The sequence below is a fragment of the mitochondrial genome of Serinus canaria (assembly GCF_022539315.1).
Source record: "Serinus canaria mitochondrion, complete genome".
Lineage (NCBI taxonomy): Eukaryota > Metazoa > Chordata > Aves > Passeriformes > Fringillidae > Serinus > Serinus canaria.
The window spans coordinates 1-16805 of record NC_037521.1 but is presented as its reverse complement, the minus strand read 5'-3'; the positions used below and the strand labels follow the sequence as shown (position 1 = coordinate 16805).

General features: G+C 44.9%; 13 protein-coding genes and 24 non-coding genes across 37 annotated transcripts, besides 1 other annotated feature; 9 read left to right on the top strand and 28 right to left on the bottom strand. All coding sequences in view use genetic code 2, as the record gives it.

Moving 5' to 3' along the window:
- Positions 1-71, top strand: DDH36_mgt22. The gene has a single exon. It is a non-coding gene; the product is annotated as a tRNA-Glu (tRNA).
- Position 72: 1 nt separating this feature from the next.
- Positions 73-591, top strand: ND6 (NADH dehydrogenase subunit 6). The gene has a single exon. It carries the CDS (start codon positions 73-75, stop codon positions 589-591), a length of 519 nt encoding a protein of 172 aa, YP_009480266.1.
- Positions 592-600: 9 nt separating this feature from the next.
- On the top strand, positions 601-670 carry DDH36_mgt21. Its single transcript has one exon. It is a non-coding gene; the product is annotated as a tRNA-Pro (tRNA).
- A 15-nt stretch (positions 671-685) lies between these two features.
- DDH36_mgt20 lies at positions 686-754 on the bottom strand. Its single transcript has one exon. It is a non-coding gene; the product is annotated as a tRNA-Thr (tRNA).
- A 3-nt stretch (positions 755-757) lies between these two features.
- CYTB (cytochrome b) lies at positions 758-1900 on the bottom strand. Its single transcript has one exon. It carries the CDS (start codon positions 1898-1900, stop codon positions 758-760), a length of 1143 nt encoding a protein of 380 aa, YP_009480265.1.
- Positions 1901-1908: 8 nt separating this feature from the next.
- On the bottom strand, positions 1909-3726 carry ND5 (NADH dehydrogenase subunit 5). Its single transcript has one exon. It carries the CDS (start codon positions 3724-3726, stop codon positions 1909-1911), a length of 1818 nt encoding a protein of 605 aa, YP_009480264.1.
- DDH36_mgt19 lies at positions 3727-3797 on the bottom strand. Its single transcript has one exon. It is a non-coding gene; the product is annotated as a tRNA-Leu (tRNA).
- Positions 3797-3862, bottom strand: DDH36_mgt18. Its single transcript has one exon. It is a non-coding gene; the product is annotated as a tRNA-Ser (tRNA).
- DDH36_mgt17 lies at positions 3863-3932 on the bottom strand. The gene has a single exon. It is a non-coding gene; the product is annotated as a tRNA-His (tRNA).
- On the bottom strand, positions 3933-5310 carry ND4 (NADH dehydrogenase subunit 4). Its single transcript has one exon. A coding segment is annotated over exon 1 (1378 nt).
- On the bottom strand, positions 5304-5600 carry ND4L (NADH dehydrogenase subunit 4L). Its single transcript has one exon. The coding sequence runs from the start codon at positions 5598-5600 to the stop codon at positions 5304-5306; it is 297 nt and encodes a 98-aa protein (YP_009480262.1).
- Position 5601: 1 nt separating this feature from the next.
- On the bottom strand, positions 5602-5671 carry DDH36_mgt16. The gene has a single exon. It is a non-coding gene; the product is annotated as a tRNA-Arg (tRNA).
- A 1-nt stretch (position 5672) lies between these two features.
- On the bottom strand, positions 5673-6023 carry ND3 (NADH dehydrogenase subunit 3). Its single transcript has one exon. It carries the CDS (start codon positions 6021-6023, stop codon positions 5673-5675), a length of 351 nt encoding a protein of 116 aa, YP_009480261.1.
- DDH36_mgt15 lies at positions 6024-6092 on the bottom strand. Its single transcript has one exon. It is a non-coding gene; the product is annotated as a tRNA-Gly (tRNA).
- Positions 6093-6876, bottom strand: COX3 (cytochrome c oxidase subunit III). The gene has a single exon. A coding segment is annotated over exon 1 (784 nt).
- A 7-nt stretch (positions 6877-6883) lies between these two features.
- On the bottom strand, positions 6884-7567 carry ATP6 (ATP synthase F0 subunit 6). Its single transcript has one exon. The coding sequence runs from the start codon at positions 7565-7567 to the stop codon at positions 6884-6886; it is 684 nt and encodes a 227-aa protein (YP_009480259.1).
- Positions 7558-7725, bottom strand: ATP8 (ATP synthase F0 subunit 8). The gene has a single exon. The coding sequence runs from the start codon at positions 7723-7725 to the stop codon at positions 7558-7560; it is 168 nt and encodes a 55-aa protein (YP_009480258.1).
- Position 7726: 1 nt separating this feature from the next.
- DDH36_mgt14 lies at positions 7727-7795 on the bottom strand. Its single transcript has one exon. It is a non-coding gene; the product is annotated as a tRNA-Lys (tRNA).
- A 1-nt stretch (position 7796) lies between these two features.
- Positions 7797-8480, bottom strand: COX2 (cytochrome c oxidase subunit II). Its single transcript has one exon. The coding sequence runs from the start codon at positions 8478-8480 to the stop codon at positions 7797-7799; it is 684 nt and encodes a 227-aa protein (YP_009480257.1).
- A 10-nt stretch (positions 8481-8490) lies between these two features.
- Positions 8491-8559, bottom strand: DDH36_mgt13. Its single transcript has one exon. It is a non-coding gene; the product is annotated as a tRNA-Asp (tRNA).
- A 5-nt stretch (positions 8560-8564) lies between these two features.
- DDH36_mgt12 lies at positions 8565-8637 on the top strand. The gene has a single exon. It is a non-coding gene; the product is annotated as a tRNA-Ser (tRNA).
- Positions 8629-10179, bottom strand: COX1 (cytochrome c oxidase subunit I). Its single transcript has one exon. The coding sequence runs from the start codon at positions 10177-10179 to the stop codon at positions 8629-8631; it is 1551 nt and encodes a 516-aa protein (YP_009480256.1).
- A 1-nt stretch (position 10180) lies between these two features.
- On the top strand, positions 10181-10251 carry DDH36_mgt11. Its single transcript has one exon. It is a non-coding gene; the product is annotated as a tRNA-Tyr (tRNA).
- On the top strand, positions 10251-10317 carry DDH36_mgt10. Its single transcript has one exon. It is a non-coding gene; the product is annotated as a tRNA-Cys (tRNA).
- Positions 10318-10390, top strand: DDH36_mgt09. Its single transcript has one exon. It is a non-coding gene; the product is annotated as a tRNA-Asn (tRNA).
- Positions 10391-10398: 8 nt separating this feature from the next.
- DDH36_mgt08 lies at positions 10399-10467 on the top strand. Its single transcript has one exon. It is a non-coding gene; the product is annotated as a tRNA-Ala (tRNA).
- Position 10468: 1 nt separating this feature from the next.
- Positions 10469-10538, bottom strand: DDH36_mgt07. The gene has a single exon. It is a non-coding gene; the product is annotated as a tRNA-Trp (tRNA).
- ND2 (NADH dehydrogenase subunit 2) lies at positions 10539-11578 on the bottom strand. The gene has a single exon. A coding segment is annotated over exon 1 (1040 nt).
- Positions 11579-11647, bottom strand: DDH36_mgt06. The gene has a single exon. It is a non-coding gene; the product is annotated as a tRNA-Met (tRNA).
- Positions 11647-11717, top strand: DDH36_mgt05. The gene has a single exon. It is a non-coding gene; the product is annotated as a tRNA-Gln (tRNA).
- A 3-nt stretch (positions 11718-11720) lies between these two features.
- DDH36_mgt04 lies at positions 11721-11794 on the bottom strand. Its single transcript has one exon. It is a non-coding gene; the product is annotated as a tRNA-Ile (tRNA).
- Positions 11795-11799: 5 nt separating this feature from the next.
- Positions 11800-12777, bottom strand: ND1 (NADH dehydrogenase subunit 1). The gene has a single exon. It carries the CDS (start codon positions 12775-12777, stop codon positions 11800-11802), a length of 978 nt encoding a protein of 325 aa, YP_009480254.1.
- A 14-nt stretch (positions 12778-12791) lies between these two features.
- Positions 12792-12866, bottom strand: DDH36_mgt03. Its single transcript has one exon. It is a non-coding gene; the product is annotated as a tRNA-Leu (tRNA).
- DDH36_mgr01 lies at positions 12867-14462 on the bottom strand. The gene has a single exon. It is a non-coding gene; the product is annotated as a 16S ribosomal RNA (ribosomal RNA).
- On the bottom strand, positions 14463-14531 carry DDH36_mgt02. Its single transcript has one exon. It is a non-coding gene; the product is annotated as a tRNA-Val (tRNA).
- DDH36_mgr02 lies at positions 14532-15508 on the bottom strand. Its single transcript has one exon. It is a non-coding gene; the product is annotated as a 12S ribosomal RNA (ribosomal RNA).
- DDH36_mgt01 lies at positions 15509-15576 on the bottom strand. Its single transcript has one exon. It is a non-coding gene; the product is annotated as a tRNA-Phe (tRNA).
- Positions 15577-16805: a sequence feature (control region).

The following is a 16805-nucleotide window of genomic DNA, read 5'->3' as shown; positions in this document are numbered from 1 at the left end:
ATTCTTGTAGTTAAATTTTTTAACGATGGTTTTTCAGGCCATAAATCTCGGAGAGAGGCCGAGCAGGAATTTATGATGGAATTTGTTTTATTTTTAGGGGTGTGTTTCGCTTTGGGTGGTTTAGCGGTTGCGTCCAACCCGTCTCCTTATTATGGGGTGTTAGGGCTGGTAGTAGCTGCTGTCGCGGGATGTGGTTGATTAGTGAGTTTAGGGGTTTCTTTTGTGTCTTTGGTGCTTGTGATAGTTTATTTGGGGGGGATGCTGGTGGTATTTGTTTATTCGGTTTCGTTAGCGGCAGATCCGTATCCTGAGTCTTGGGTGAGTTGAGGGGTTGTTGGTTATGGGTTTGGAATGGGGTTGGTTGTGTTGGTGGGTCTTGTTGTGGGGGGTATGTTGGGGTTATTAGCGGAGGATAGTACTGTTAATGGTGGGGGGTTATTGTCAGTTCGGTTGGATTTTAGTGGGGTGGCTGTTCTTTATTCAGAGGGTGTTGGTTTACTTTTAATTGGTGGGTGAGGTTTATTGCTGACTTTGTTTGTGGTGTTAGAGCTTGTACGGGGGTTATCTCGGGGGGCGATTCGGGCTGTTTAGGGGGTGGGTCAGGGAGTAGTTTAAGTTAAAGCGCCAGCTTTGGGAGTTGGTGATGAAGGTTTGATTCCTTTCTCCTTGATAGTGGGTGGTTGGAAACTCTAAGAAGGGGTTTAGTCTTCAATCTTTGGCTTACAAGACCAATGTTTTTATAAACTATTAGAGTTGATTAGAGTTTTAGGAGTTTGTTTTCTAGTGCGGCTGCGATGGGGAATAGGACTAGAATGATTGTGAAGTATGAGAGTGAGGCTAGTTGGCCGATGATAATGAATGGGTGTTCTACTGGTTGGCTTCCTACTCATGTAAGGATGAGGACGTTTGCAACTAGGGCTCAGAATAGGATTTGTGAGATGGGACGGAAAGTTATTGATCGTAGTTTTGATGTGTGGAGTAGGGGCATAAGGAATAGTACGAGGATTGAGGCGGCTAGGGCTAGTACGCCTCCTAGTTTGTTTGGGATGGATCGTAGGATGGCGTAGGCGAATAGGAAGTATCATTCGGGTTTGATGTGGGGAGGAGTTACTAGGGGGTTGGCTGGCGTGAAGTTTTCTGGGTCTCCTAGGAGGTTTGGGGAGAATAGGGCTAGGGAGACGAGTAGTGCGATTATTAGTGCGAAACCTAGAATGTCTTTTACGGTGTAGTATGGGTGGAATGGAATTTTGTCGCAGTCTGAGGGAACTCCTGTTGGGTTGTTTGATCCTGTTTCGTGAAGGAAGGTGAGGTGAACTAGTGTGAGGCCTACGATAACGAATGGGAGTAGGAAGTGGAGGGCAAAGAAGCGGGTTAATGTAGGGTTGTCTACGGAGAATCCTCCTCAGGCTCATTCTACTAGTGTTTGTCCAATGTAGGGGATTGCTGAGAATAGGTTTGTGATTACTGTAGCGCCTCAGAATGATATTTGGCCTCATGGTAGGACGTAACCTACGAAGGCGGTTGCTATGAGGGTTAATAGTAGGATAACTCCGATGTTTCAGGTTTCTTTGTTTAGGTATGAGCCGTAGTAGATTCCTCGGCCAATGTGTAGGTAGATGCAAATGAAGAAGAAGGAGGCTCCGTTTGCGTGGAGGTTGCGGATTAGTCAGCCGAATTGGACGTCGCGGCATATGTGAGCTACGGAGGAGAAGGCTAGGTTGGTATCTGCTGTGTAATGAGTGGCTAGCAGAAGACCTGTAACGATTTGGGTGATTAGGCAGATGCCCAGTAAAGACCCGAAGTTTCATCATGTTGAGATGTTTGGTGGTGTGGGAAGGTCAATTAGGGCGTTGTTGATGACTTTGAGGATTTGGTGGTTTTTACGAAGATTGGGGGCCATTAGTTGGTTCTGTGTAGGGATATGAGGATAATGATGATGGATAAGGCAAATGCTCCTAGGTAGGCTTTGATTAGGCCTGAGTGAAGGGAGGTAGCGGTTTTGGTTGCTATTAGTTGTAGGTTGGCCAGTCCTTCTGGTCCTAGGATTTTGTATCAGGATAGGTCGATTAGGTGTGAGGCAATGTTTTGTCCTCCGTTGAGGAGGTTGGATATGGTTAGGCGGTGGGTCAGGGGGTTGAAGTAACCTAGGGATACGGAGAAGTTTGAGAAGGTGGTTTGTTTTGTAAGAATGAGGGTTTGGGCTATTTTTGAGATTTCTAGGGCTAAAGCGATTCCTAGGGCGGTTACTACTAGGGCTGTTATTTTGATGGATGGAGGTATAGTTATTGTGGGGGTTTTTGTGGGGATGATGAATGAGGTAATGAGGAATCCTGCTAGGATGCTTCCTAGTGCGAGTCGAGTGATGGGTGAAGTCACTGCGGGGTTGTTTTCATTTATTGGGGTTAGAGGAGGAATTCGAACGAAGCCGGTCTGTACTAGTACGGTTATGCGAATTGTGTACACTGCGGTGAATGCTGTAGCTAGGAGGGTTAGTAGTAGGGCTCAGGTGTTTAGGTAGGATGTGCTTAGGCTTTCGATGATTTGGTCTTTTGAGTAGAATCCTGCCAGGAATGGTGTTCCTATTAGGGCTAGATTACCGATAGTAAGACATGAGGTGGTTGTGGGTATTATTTTTTGGAGACCTCCTATTTTTCGGATGTCCTGTTCGCCGTTTAGGTTGTGGATAATGGATCCTGAGCACAGGAAGAGTATGGCTTTGAAGAATGCGTGCGTTGAGATGTGGAGGAAGGCTAGTTCGGGAAGGTTGAGTCCGATTGTGACTATTATTAGGCCCAGCTGGCTTGAAGTGGAAAAGGCAATGATTTTTTNAATGTCATTTTGAGTAAGGGCGCATGTGGCTGCGAATAGGGTGGATAGGGCTCCTAGGCATAGGCAGAGGGTTAGGGCGGTTTGGTTGTTGCTAAGTAGGGGGTGGGTTCGGATGAGTAGAAAGATTCCGGCTACTACTATTGTGCTGGAGTGAAGTAGGGCGGAGACAGGGGTAGGTCCTTCTATGGCGGCGGGTAGTCATGGGTGAAGGCCGAATTGTGCGGACTTGCCGGTTGCGGCTAGAATGAGACCTAATAGGGGCAGTGTTGGGGTTTGTGATGGGGAGGGGAGTTGTTGGATTTCTCAGGTGTTTATGGTTGAGGCTAGTCATGCTATGCATAGGATGAGGCCGATGTCTCCAACTCGGTTGTATAGGATGGCTTGTAAAGCAGCGGTGTTGGCTTCTGCTCGGCCGTGTCATCAGCTGATTAGTAGGAAGGACATGATTCCGACTCCTTCTCAGCCGATAAATAGGACGAATAGGTTGTTAGCGAGGATTAGGATGAGTATTGCTATTAGGAAGAATAGTAGGTAGATGAAGAATTTTGTGATATGGGGGTCTGAAGCTATGTATCATGTTGCGAATTGTAGGATAGATCATGATACGAATAATGCGATAGGGAAGAAAGTGAGCGAGTAGAAGTCTATTTTTAGGCTGATAGGGATTTTAAAGTTTATGATGAATTTTCATTCTCATAGGGAGGTGAGGCTTTCCGTTCCTGAGTAGATGTGGATTGTTATAGGGACTAAGCTAATTAGGAAGGAGGCTTTGACTGTGTTTGTGATGGTGTTGGGGGTGTTTTTAGAGTTGGGGGATAGGAGGGGGAATAGGATAGGTGTAGAAAGGGTTGCTAGGGTTAGGAGTATGAATGTATTTAGGACTAGTGATAGGTCCATTACTTTCACTTGGATTTGCACCAAGATGAGTGGTTCCTAAGACCATTGGATTGCTATTATCCTTTGAAAGTAAGGGGACTGAGGTTTTATACTCAGATTCAAGAGTTAGCAGTTCTTGTTGGTTTAACCTCCCCTCGGCAGGTAAGAAGATTTTAACTTCTATTTTTAGGATCACAGTCTAATGTTTTGGTTAAAACTATACTTGCATATAGGGACACCGGAGATTAGTTCGGGTTTAAGGATGAGGAGTATTATTGGGATTATATGTAGGGCTATGAGGAGGTGTTCTCGGGTAGTGGAGTTTTGGATTGAGGTGATGTGGGATGGAAGTGTGCCTCGTTGTGTTATTATGAGTATGTAGAGAGTGTAAGAGGCGGTGAGTAGGATTGCTGCTCCTGTTAGGATGATTGTGAAAGCAGATCAGTTGAATAGTGCGATGACAATGGTTAGTTCTGCTATAAGGTTTGTTGTTGGAGGGAGGGCTATGTTTGTTAGGTTTGCTAGAAGTCATCAAATGGCTATTAGTGGTAGGAGGGGTTGGAGTCCTCGTGTGAGGAGAAGAATTCGGCTGTGGGTTCGTTCGTAGTTGGTATTGGCTAGGCAGAATAGTATTGATGAGGTTAGACCGTGTGAGATTATTAGGATTATTGCCCCTGAGAATGCTCATTGGGTTTGGATTATGGTTGCGGCTACGACTAATCCCATGTGGCTGACGGATGAGTAGGCGATTAGTGATTTTAGGTCGATTTGTCGTAGGCAGATGGCGCTGGTTATTAGTGCACCTCATAGGGCTAGGGTGATGAATGGGTAGTGTAGGTTGTTTGATGTTGGGTTTACTAGAATTGTGATTCGTATAATGCCGTAGCCTCCTAGTTTTAGGAGGAGGGCGGCTAGTAATATAGAGCCAGCGATTGGGGCTTCTACGTGGGCTTTGGGGAGTCATAGGTGTAGGCCGTATAGGGGGGCTTTAACTATGAAGGCGAGGAGTAGGGCGAGGCTTGCGATTAATCCGGATCAGGAGGAGTTTATTGTGGGGTGTGATAGTTTTAGTATTGGGAGGTAGAGTGTGCCGATTTGGTTTTGTAGGTGTAGGATGGCGATTAGTAGGGGGAGTGAGCTGGCTAGGGTATAGAATAGGAGGTAGATTCCAGCATTTAGTCGTTCTGGTTGGTTTCCTCATCGTGTGATGAGGATGAGGGTGGGGATGAGAGTTGCTTCGAATGCGATGTAGAAAAGTATTAATTCGGAGGCCGAGAAGGCTAAGAGGATAGATAGTTGGGCTAGGATTACTGTTGTAGCAAAGATTCGTTTACGGATAATGGGTTCTTGTTCTAGGTGGTTTTGGCTTGCTATGATTATAAGAGGAAGGAGTCAGCATGAGAGGACCAGGAGGGGAGAGGAGATTTGGTCGATTGATGTTCAGGGGGTTAAGCCTTTGCTTGGGTAGTATGTTGGTGTTAGTCATTGTAGGCTGATGGTGGCGATGATTAGGCTGTGCAGTGTGATATTAGTTCATAGATGTTTAAGTGGAGACATGAAAGCTAGGGGTAGGAGTGTTGCGGTTGGAATTAAGATTTTTAGCATTGTAGGAGGTTGAAGTTGTGTAGGTGGTCTGAACCGTGGGTTCGGGTGGAGGCAACTAGTAGGGCTAGACCTGTTCCTGCCTCGCAGGCGGAAAATGTTAATATGATGATTGGTAGAATGGTAGAGGATGGTGATTGTATTTGGATGGGTCATATGGCGAGTGCCACATATATGGATAGTATTATACTTTCTAGGCAGAGAAGGGCTGAGATCAGATGGGTTCGGTGGAAAGCTAGGCCTAGGCTGCTTAGGGTGAAAGCTGAGTAAAAGCTGAGGTGTAGGTAGGACATGAAGAAAGTTATAGGGTATGAGCTATAATTTGTTGAGTCGAAATCAACCGTCTTAGTTAGACTAACTTTCTGTTATTCTGCTCATTCTAATCCGCCTTGGATTCATTCGTAAATGAGCCCTAGTGTTAGGAGGAGGAGGAGGATGGAGGTTCAGGTTAAGGTGGTTATGGGGGATTCTAGTTGGATGGCTCATGGTAGTGGTAGTAGGAGGGCGATTTCTAGGTCGAAAAGGAGGAATAGGATGGCTACTAGGAAGAATCGGATTGAGAATGGTAATCGGGCAGAACCTAGGGGGTCAAATCCACATTCGTAAGGAGATAGTTTTTCTGGGTCTGGGTTTATTTGGGCTAGTCAGAAGTTTAGTGCAGTTAGTAGGATGCTTAGAGTGAATGATAGGGTCAGTATGAATAGGATTATGTTTATTACTCTTCTCTGGGTTTGAACCAGATTCTAAGGATTGGAAGTCGATTGTATTTAGTATACTAGAAGAGTAAGATCCTCATCAGTAGATAGAGATGTAGAGGAATAATCATACGACGTCTACGAAGTGTCAGTATCAGGCAGCTGCTTCAAATCCAAAGTGGTGGTTTGGTGTGAAATGGTATTTGATTAGGCGAAGTAGGCATACTAGCAGGAATGTTGAGCCAATGATTACATGTAGGCCATGGAATCCGGTGGCAACGAAGAAGGTAGAGCCGTAGATTCCGTCTGCAATTGAGAATGGTGCTTCGTAGTATTCTATGGCTTGTAGGGCAGTGAAGTAGAACCCTAGAAGGACGGTTAGGGTTAGGGCATGAATTGCTTGTTTTCGGCTGGCTTCTGTGATGCTGTGGTGGGCTCATGTTACAGTAACTCCAGAGGCTAGTAAGATGGCAGTGTTTAGTAGTGGTACTTCTATTGGGTTTAGAGGTTTGATTCCAACGGGTGGTCATTGTCCTCCTAGTTCTGGGGTGGGGGCTAGGCTTGAGTGGAAGAAGGCTCAGAAAAAGCCTAGGAAGAAGAAGGCTTCGGATGTAATAAATAGGGCTATTCCATATCGTAATCCTTTTTGTACAGTTGGAGTATGATGGCCTTGGAATGTGCTTTCTCGGATAATATCTCGTCATCATTGGAATATAACTAGGGCGGTGGATAGTAGGCCTAGAATGAGGAGTTGAGGGGAGTTGTAGTGGAATCATATTGTTAGTCCTGATGTGGTTAGGAGAGCGGCAGCAGCTCCTAGGATGGGTCATGGGCTGGGGTCTACTATGTGGTAGGAATGTGCTTGGTGTGCCATTGTAAGGTTAGATGTTTTCTTGTAAATATAGGCTTAATAGAAGTACGAAAACATAGGCTTGGATTATTGCTACGGCTACTTCTAGAATGGTTAGTAGGAGGAGGATTAGAAGGGTTAGGAGGGATACTACTGGTATTGTAGTGAATAGGGTTATTGTGGCGGTGGAGATGAGTTGGATAAGTAGGTGACCTGCTGTGAGGTTGGCTGTTAGGCGTACGCCTAGGGCTAGTGGGCGGATGAGCAGGCTTGTTGTTTCGATTAGGATTAGGGCGGGGATTAGTGGGGTTGGGGTGCCTTCTGGCAGAAGGTGGCCTAGTGAGACAGAGGGTTGGTTTCGCAGGCCTGTTAGTAGGGTGGCGAGTCATAGGGGGAAGGCCAGTGCTAGGTTTATGGATAGTTGAGTAGTTGGGGTGAATGTGTATGGTAGTAGGCCTAGGAGGTTGATAAGTAGGAGGAAGATTATTAGGGATGTTAGGATTAGGGCTCATTTGTGTCCTTTTTTGTCTAAAGGTATTATTAGTTGTTTTGTAACTAGGTTGATAAATCATAGTTGGAGGGTTGAAAGTCGGTTGGTAATTCAACGGTTGTCCAGTGAAGGGATTAGGAGGGCAGGGAATGTTATTGAAATAAGGATGAGCGGGATTCCTAGTAGGGATGGACTTGAAAATTGGTCGAAGAAGCTTAGGTTCATGGTCAGGTTCAGGGGGTGGTGCTTGGGGCAGTAGGAGGTTTATTGGATGGGGGGTTTATTGATACAAATGTAAGGATTTTGGGTTGAATGATAAGGGAGAAGGTGATTCATGAAATGATCATGATAAAAAATCATGGTGCTGGGTTTAGTTGAGGCATATCATTAAGGAGGAGTGGAGTCCTCTTTCTTTAGCTTAAAAGGCTAATGCTGGTTCATAGCTTCTTAATGATTAGGAGGCTGTTGTAGAAGATCAGTTTTCGAAGTTAGCGAGGGGAGTGGATTCTACTACGATTGGTATGAAGCTATGGTTGGCTCCGCAGATTTCTGAGCATTGTCCGTAGAACACTCCAGGTCGAGAGGCGAGGAAGGAAGTTTGGTTGAGGCGGCCTGGGATTGCGTCAGTTTTTACACCTAGGCTTGGGACAGCTCATGAGTGGAGTACATCATCGGCAGTGACAATGACTCGGATTGTAGAGCTTATTGGGACTACAACGCGGTGGTCTACTTCTAGTAGGCGGAAGTGCCCTAAAGGTAGGTCTGATGTTGGGATTATGTAGGAGTCGAATGTTAGGTCTTTGAGGTCGGTGTATTCGTATGTTCAGTATCATTGGTGGCCGATGGCTTTTAGAGTAAGGTCAGGTTCGTTGATTTCGTCTATTATGTACAGGATTCGTAGGGATGGTAGTGCAAGTATAACTAGTACTATGGCTGGGAGAATTGTTCAGACTAGTTCGATTTCTTGTGCGTCTACTGTGTTTGATGAGAGTTTTTCTGTGAGCATGTGGGTTAGTAGGTAAAGTACTAAGCTGCAGATTGCTAATGCGACTATTAGAGCGTGGTCGTGGAATCCTATTAGTTCTTCTATGATGGGGGAGGCGGCGTCTTGAAAATTGAATTGTGAGTGGTTAGCCATGTTTGGGTGGGGAGACGTGCAGGGGTTTCACCTGCAATTTAGCCTTGACAAGGCTATGTAATGGTTTTACTAACGTTTCTTTATGAGAAAGAAGCATAAGTGGTTTATGCGGTTGGCTTGAAACCAACATATGGGGGTTCGACTCCTTCCTTTCTCGTACTTGGACAAAGGCAGGTTCTTCAAAGGTGTGGAAGGGAGGTGGGCAGCCGTGGATTCATTCGACGTTAGTGCTTGTTAGTTCTGGTTGTAGGACTTTACGTTTTGATGCGAAGGCTTCTCAGATGATGAATACTAGTATGATTACGGCTGTTAGAGAGATTAAGGATCCTACGGAGGAGATGGTGTTTCATAGGGTGTAGGCGTCAGGGTAGTCTGAGTATCGGCGTGGTATGCCTGCTAGACCTAGGAAGTGTTGGGGGAAGAAGGTTAGGTTTACTCCTACGAACATTACGCCAAAGTGGATTTTGGCTCATGTTGAGTGGAGGGTGTATCCGGTGAATAATGGGAATCAGTGTGTGAAGCCTGCTAGGATTGCGAATACTGCTCCTATTGACAGGACGTAGTGGAAGTGAGCTACTACATAGTAGGTATCGTGTAGGGCAATATCTAGTGAGGAGTTTGCTAGAACAATTCCTGTTAGTCCTCCAATAGTAAACAGGAAGATAAATCCTAGGGCTCATAGTATTGGGGGGTCTCATTTGATAATGCCTCCGTGGAGTGTAGCTAGTCAGCTGAATACTTTAATTCCAGTTGGAATGGCAATGATTATAGTGGCGGATGTGAAGTATGCTCGAGTGTCAACGTCTATTCCGACTGTGAATATGTGGTGGGCTCATACGATAAACCCTAGGAATCCAATGGATAGTATAGCTCATACTATTCCTATGTAGCCGAATGGTTCTTTTTTTCCTGCATAGTAGGTTACGACGTGAGAGATAATTCCAAATCCTGGGAGGATGAGGATGTATACTTCTGGGTGACCGAAGAATCAGAAAAGGTGTTGATACAGAACTGGGTCACCTCCTCCTGCAGGGTCGAAGAATGTAGTGTTGAGGTTACGGTCTGTGAGGAGTATTGTAATTCCTGCAGCAAGGACTGGGAGGGAGAGGAGTAGGAGTACTGCAGTAATTAGGACTGATCAGACGAATAGGGGGGTTTGGTATTGTGACAGGGCAGGGGGTTTTATGTTGATTGCTGTTGTAATGAAGTTGATTGCACCTAGGATTGAGGAGATACCGGCTAGGTGTAGGGAGAAAATTGCTAAGTCAACGGAGGCTCCGGCGTGGGCTAGGTTACCGGCTAATGGGGGGTATACTGTTCAGCCTGTACCAACGCCTGCTTCTACGGTGGAGGATGCTAGTAGGAGTAGAAATGATGGGGGAAGTAGTCAGAAGCTTATGTTATTTATTCGTGGGAATGCTATGTCTGGGGCTCCGATTATTAGGGGAACTAGTCAGTTTCCGAACCCTCCAATTATGATGGGTATAACTATGAAGAAGATTATTACGAAAGCATGGGCCGTGACGATTACGTTGTAGACTTGGTCGTCTCCTAGAAGGGCTCCGGGTTGACCTAGTTCTGCTCGGATGAGGAGGCTTAGGGCGGTACCTACTATTCCGGCTCATGCGCCGAAAATTAGGTATAGGGTCCCGATATCTTTGTGGTTGGTTGAGAATAATCATCGGTTAATGAATGTCACAGGTAAGATGGCTGAGTGAATAAGCGTTAGGCTGTAGTCCTTTTTACAGAGGTTCAATTCCTCTTCTTATCGGCTCTGTAGTGAAATTCATGGTGAGTTGCAAGCTCATTGATGTGCATTAATCGTGTACCGGAGTCTTAGGCAGAAGCCTGTTGGTTGGGGCATATAGCTGTTAACTATAGAGTCATGGGATCGAAGCCCATCTGCCTAGTAAGTTGTAAGGTCCTAGCTTAATTAAAGTACCTGAGTTGCATTCAGGGGATGCAGGGTAATAGCCTGCGGACTTTAGCAGAAACTAAGAGGGTTCAACTCTTGTTTAAGGCTTTGAAGGCCTTCGGTTTAATTAATCCTAAGTTTCTTAAATGATGGTGAGGATTATAGGTGAAATGGGAAGGAGAATGACAGATATTGTGGTTAGGATGGCAATCAGGGTGTGGGTTGATTTGCCGGTACGTCATTGTTTTATGTGGTTTGTAGTATGTGGTGGGAGTGTAATTGTGGTACAGTATGCAAGACGGAGGTAGAAGAATAGGCTTAATAGAGAGAGAAGGGAAATGAGTGTAGCTGCAGGGATTATTTCTTGTTTGGTTAGTTCTTGGATGATGAGTCATTTGGGTAGGAATCCTGTTAGGGGAGGTAGACCTGCAAGGGATAGTAGGGTTAGGAGTAGTATTGCGTTCAGTGATGGAACTTTAGTTCATGCTGTTATTAGGGTAGATAGTTTTAGTACTTTTATTGAGTTCAGGGTTAGGAAGACAGCTGCGGTTATTATAGTATATAGGTAGAAGTTGAGAAGGGTGAGTTTAGGATTATAGATGATAATGATTGTTATTCATCCTAGATGGGAGATGGAAGAGAAGGCTAGGATTTTTCGGATCTGTGTTTGGTTAAGTCCTATTCATCCGCCGATAGCTGCTGATAGGATAGCTAAGGTGGTTAGGAGTGTGGGGTTTAGTGATGGGGATGTTATATATAGGAGAGAGATTGGGGGAAGTTTTATGATAGTAGATAGGATGAGGCCGGTGGAGAGGGGGGAACCCTGTAATACTTCTGGAAATCAGAAGTGAAACGGAACTAGGCCTAGTTTTATAGCAATTGCCGAGGTTAAGATTAGGCTTGATGTAGGGTGGGAGAGTTGGGTGATGTCTCATTGTCCGGTATGTCATGCGTTAGTTATGCTGGAGAATAGTACTAGAGTTGAGGCAGCTGCTTGGGTTAGGAAGTACTTAGTGGCTGCCTCAATGGATCGTGGATGGTGGGATTTTGAGATTAGGGGTAAGATGGCAAGCGTGTTGATTTCTAGGCCGGCTCAGGCCATAATTCAATGGTTGCTTGAGATGGTGATGGTAGTTCCTAGGAGCAGACTAATTGTAAAGATTAGTTTTGCCTGTGGATTCATTAGCAGGGGAAGGAGTTGAACCATCATTTTCGGGGTATGGGCCCGATAGCTTGTTTAGCTGACCCTACTAGAAAGTAATATAAAGGAAGTATGGAGAGTTTTGATTTCTCTAGTGTAGGTTCGATTCCTGCTTTTCTAAGTTGTAGGAAATGAGAGGGCTGGTATACCTCCATGTTCACTTTATCATAGTGACCCTTAGTGTTCAGGCACATTTCCGGTGGTCTTAGATATGGAGGTAGTCCTGCATAGCAGATTGGCATGCTGGTGTGTCAGAGGCATAGAGCAAGTGTAAGGGGTAGGAAATTTTTTCATAGTAAGTGCATTAGTTGGTCATATCGGAATCGAGGGCAAGAGGCGCGAATTCATAGGAACCCTGCTGACAGTAGTAGAACTTTAGTGGCTAGTACTACGGGGAATAGTTCTTGTGGCAGATTTAGTGAGCTTGGGTTAAAGAATAGGATGATGGTAATGGTGTTTATAAGTATAATATTAGCGTATTCTGCTAGAAAGAATAGTGCGAATGGGCCTGCTGCATACTCTACGTTGAATCCGGATACTAGTTCAGATTCCCCTTCTGTTAAATCAAAGGGAGCACGGTTGGTTTCAGCAAGTGTGGAGACATATCATATCATAGCAAGAGGTCAACATGAGAAGATAAGATAGAGGGGTTCTTGGGTAATTGCGAGAGTATTGAGGGTGTAGTTGCCACTGAGAAGGATGACAGATAGGAGGATGATTGCTAGGGTTACCTCATATGAAATTGTTTGGGCTACTGCTCGTAATGCTCCAATTAGAGCATATTTTGAGTTAGATGCTCAGCCAGATCATAAAATGGAGTATACTGCTAGGCTTGATATAGCTAGTAGAAATAAAAGGCCTAGGTTGAGGTCTGCTAGAGAGAATGGTAAAGGTAGAGGAGTTCAGATGGAGATTGCTAGGAGTAGGGCTAGTATTGGGGTTGCAATGAACAGGATTGGTGATGACGTTGATGGTCGGATGGGTTCTTTGATGAATAGTTTTACTCCGTCTGCCAGGGGTTGTAGGAGGCCGTATGGGCCGACAATATTTGGGCCTTTTCGGCCTTGTATGTAACTTAAGATTTTACGTTCTACTAGGGTGAGGAAAGCTACTGCAATTAAGATTGGTAGAGCGTAGGAGAGGGCTATGATTAGGTTAATTAACAGGGGGTGGTTAATCATGGGTTGTTGAGTTAAGCTAGGGAGAGGATTTGAACCTCTGAGTTAAAGGACTTAAGCCTTTTGCATTTTCCGAGCTCTGCCACGCTAGCTGGTCCTTTTCTTGGACGTGGTGTGGTGTGATAGCCTTTTGTAATTAAGTTGGTTTCATTACTTAAGGCGAAGGCTTGCTTGTAGTATTGGCCTCACTTTTCCTATCCTTTCGTACTGGGAAGAGTTCATCATAGATAGAAACCGACCTGGATCACTCCGGTCTGAACTCAGATCACGTAGGACTGTTAATCGTTGAACAAACGAACCCTTAGTAGCGGCTGCACCACTAGGATGTCCTGATCCAACATCGAGGTCGTAAACCTCCTCGTCGATATGGACTCTCGAAGGAGATTGCGCTGTTATCCCTGGGGTAGCTTGGTCCATTGATCAATTGTATTGGGTCTGGATGCTATTAGCACGTTGAGGGGTTGCTCTCAGTCTAGAGGTTTGGTCTAATTTTTGGAGGTTTTGTTTTACTCCAAGGTCGCCCCAACCGAAAAACGCAGACCAGTATCTTATGTGTCAGTGAACCCGGTGGGTGTGTATGTGTTTTAAGGTGGTTGCTGGTTTTAAAGTTCCACAGGGTCTTCTCGTCTTATGTGTTTATCCCTGCTTTTGTACAGGGAGATCAATTTCACCGATTGCCTGTAAGAGACAGTTAAGACCTCGTTTAGCCATTCATACTAGTCTCGATTTATGGGACAATTGATTGCGCTACCTTTGCACGGTTAGGATACCGCGGCCGTTAAACGTGAGTCACCGGGCAGGCATCACCTTCAATACTTGTCTGTGGTTTGCTGAAGGCTATGTTTTTGGTAAACAGTCGGGCCTTGACGATTTGCCGAGTTCCTTTTACAGGTTTTAATCTTTCTTAATGGACGCTCCTCTGTCGGGTTAACAATGTACCTAATACTCTGCTTGTTTGATTTATCGTATATTGGTGATTTGTTAATAATGTGCCGATGTAAGCTTGCGTCGTAGAGGGAGGACCCAGGTTACTCATTCTAGCATTAATTCTCCTATTTAAATATAGGTTAGCCTGTTAATGATGAGGGAGTCATATTGTTCTTATATTTTTATGGAGTAGAGCTTTAACGCACTCTTTGTTGATGGCTGCTTGAGGGCCCACAGTATAGTCGGGGAATATTATTTATCCGCTCGTGGAGATTGTATTCTTTTTTAAAGGAGCTGTACCCCCTTTAAATTGCCCTTAATTCGCTTCATTAGGGTTCGTGTATTTCCTTGGAGAAGAATTAAGAGTGAACTAAGATTCGTTTCACAGGCAACCAGCTATCACCCAGCTCGATTGGCTTTTCACCTCTACTAACAAGTCATCCCACTCTTTTGCCACAGAGACGGGTTCGCTCAAGATAGCTGCTCATAAGTAGCTCGCTTGGGTTTCGGGATGGCAAACTTAAATTCATTTTGCTTGGTTTTTCTTGCTAGACCATGATGCAAAAGGTACAAGGGTTGATCTTTGCTGTTTTTAGCTTAGGTTATTTCACTAATATTTCATCTTTCCCTTACGGTACGTGGTCTCTATCGCGCCAATGGTGTCTTTTCTATCGCCTATACTAAGACTAGTAAATGCTTTAGTTGGGTGTATGCAGTAGCTTTGTTATTCCAGGTCATGTCGATTGGGCTAGAGGTTGGCATCAAGACGATCTGATGTTAACAGACATTTTTCAGGTGTAAGCTGAATGCTTTGTTTAAGCTACGTCTTGGTAGTCTAAGTGCACCTTCCGGTACACTTACCTTGTTACGACTTACCTCATCTTTGGCTGAATAGCTTATTAATTTATGGGGGGGGGGGGGCGGCCTATGAGGAGGGTGACGGGCGGTATGTACGTGTCCCAGGGCCGGCTTAAAGAGGGCTCGATTGTCCCACTTTACTGCTAAATCCGCCTTCTAGGGGTTATTTCATACCCCTTTGCCGTCATGTTCTATCTTAGAAAATGTAGCCCATTGCTACCATTCCATAGGCTATACCTTGACCTGTCGTATTAGCGTGGTGGGGCTGTTGCGCTCACTGTTGGGCTTTCAGGGTAGGTGAACTGGAGACGGCGGTATGTAGGCTGTTCTGGCAAGGAATGGTCAGGTATATCGTGGATCATCGATTATAGAACAGGCTCCTCTAGGTGGGTTTGGGACACCGCCAAGTCCTTAGAGTTTTAAGCGTTAGTGCTCGTAGTTCTCGGGCGGATGCTTTAGTAGGTGTAAGCATCAAGATTTAGGGCCAGGCATAGTGGGGTATCTAATCCCAGTTTGGGCCCTGGCTTTCGTGGAGTTCAATTAATCGTTGTTCTAAGATCTTCTTTGACGAGGAGGCCTTATCAGCATCTTGGGCTTGTGACAGCTCAGTTGCTTTTTAATCTTAGTTACTTGGATAGCATGTGACCACTCTTTACGCCGTTATAATGTTAATTTGGGTCTCCTGTATGACCGCGGTGGCTGGCACAGGATTTACCAACCCTAGATTTGCTATGGCTAAGTCAAGTTTACACTCATTGCTTAATATTAACTACTGCTGATTACCCGTGGGGGTGTGGCAAGTGCGAGGCGTTTTGGGCTACGGTAATGGTGAGCCTGATACCTGCTCCTATCTACCTAATTAGGGTGTCCAGGGCGTCTACACTGGAGCGCGGATACTTGCATGTATATACCTAGCAAAAACTAACAGTAAGGTTAGGACTAAGTCTTTTGTTCTTGGGTGTTTGTGGCAGCCATCTTGACATCTTCAGTGTCATGCTTTTTATAAGCTACAAGAACAGGGGATTTGCTTAATAATTGTTTTATGATTTGTGATTATGTTTTCTATTTTTGTTTTGTTTTTTTGATGACATGATGGGATGAGTTGTAGGGGGAAGGTTGCTTTTTGTGTTCTGTTTTAGGGTGGGGTTATGGTGTGATTATGATGATTGATTGTTGTTTGTTGTTATTAGGAAATGCAGAGGAAAGTTAATTTGATATGATTGATGATGATTGATTTGGAAAATGTAGGGATAAATGGTTTAATTTTTTAACAAAAAAACAAAAAATGTCAAGATAAAAAAAAGATGCGTAAAACGTGATTTAAATGACAGTTCCTAGTAAATGAATTAATAATTCCTATGTCCGGCAACCATTACACTATCTGTTGTCTAGAGGTAGGTAGCGCGCCCTCCATGAATGGGGTCAAAGTGCATCAGTGCAAAGTTTGCGACGACCTTATCCGTCAGACCATGACATTCTGGGTGTTAGGGGATTCATATGCGCGGTAATCATGTGATGGACATGTCAAGAGGAAGATAACACCTGCTCTGCACTTGAGGGGCTTATTGAAGAGACGCTAAAAGAAAACAAGTGTAGGAGGTCGGTATGCCGAGGTAATGAAGTTAGGGAGGAGTAATCCAACCGACCACTTGTATCAGTGAAGGGCAAGAAGGAGGGAAGGGTGGAGGTATGTTCCTGAAGTTACAACCAATAGCGCAAAAGAGCAAGTTTACTAGATTTATGCGCCTGCAGTGCAATAACGTAATTCACCTATAACGTTGAGTAGCTCGGTTCTCGTGAGAAGCGCGATCAATAGATAACCATGTTCTCTGGCTTGGGAGTGCTTGAAGGCTGTTGGTAGAGAATCCTATTTAGGAGGTGGGCGAATTCAGTTGACTAGGGGAATTCAAAGGTGTACTGGGACATTCCTCGTTCTCTAGGTTGGAGGGTATGTATAGTAGATAAATCTCTGGGTCTTTGGGTAACGCTTGCTGCTCGGCTGTAGGTAGGAGCACTTGGGCTATATGGTACCTGAAACAAGAATGTGCCTGCGGGTAGTGTTGGCCGAATGAGGTCCGTTTTGGAGATAATGTTTGGGCATTTTGTGGAGAGGCATAGCGTATGATGTGGATCATCCTACATTTCATGGACTGTCTGATGTGCCAAAGAATGTGATGCATATTGTACATACCCTTAAAGTATGAATAAAAACATACTGGGGGGGAAGGGGGGGTCCGGATCTAGGG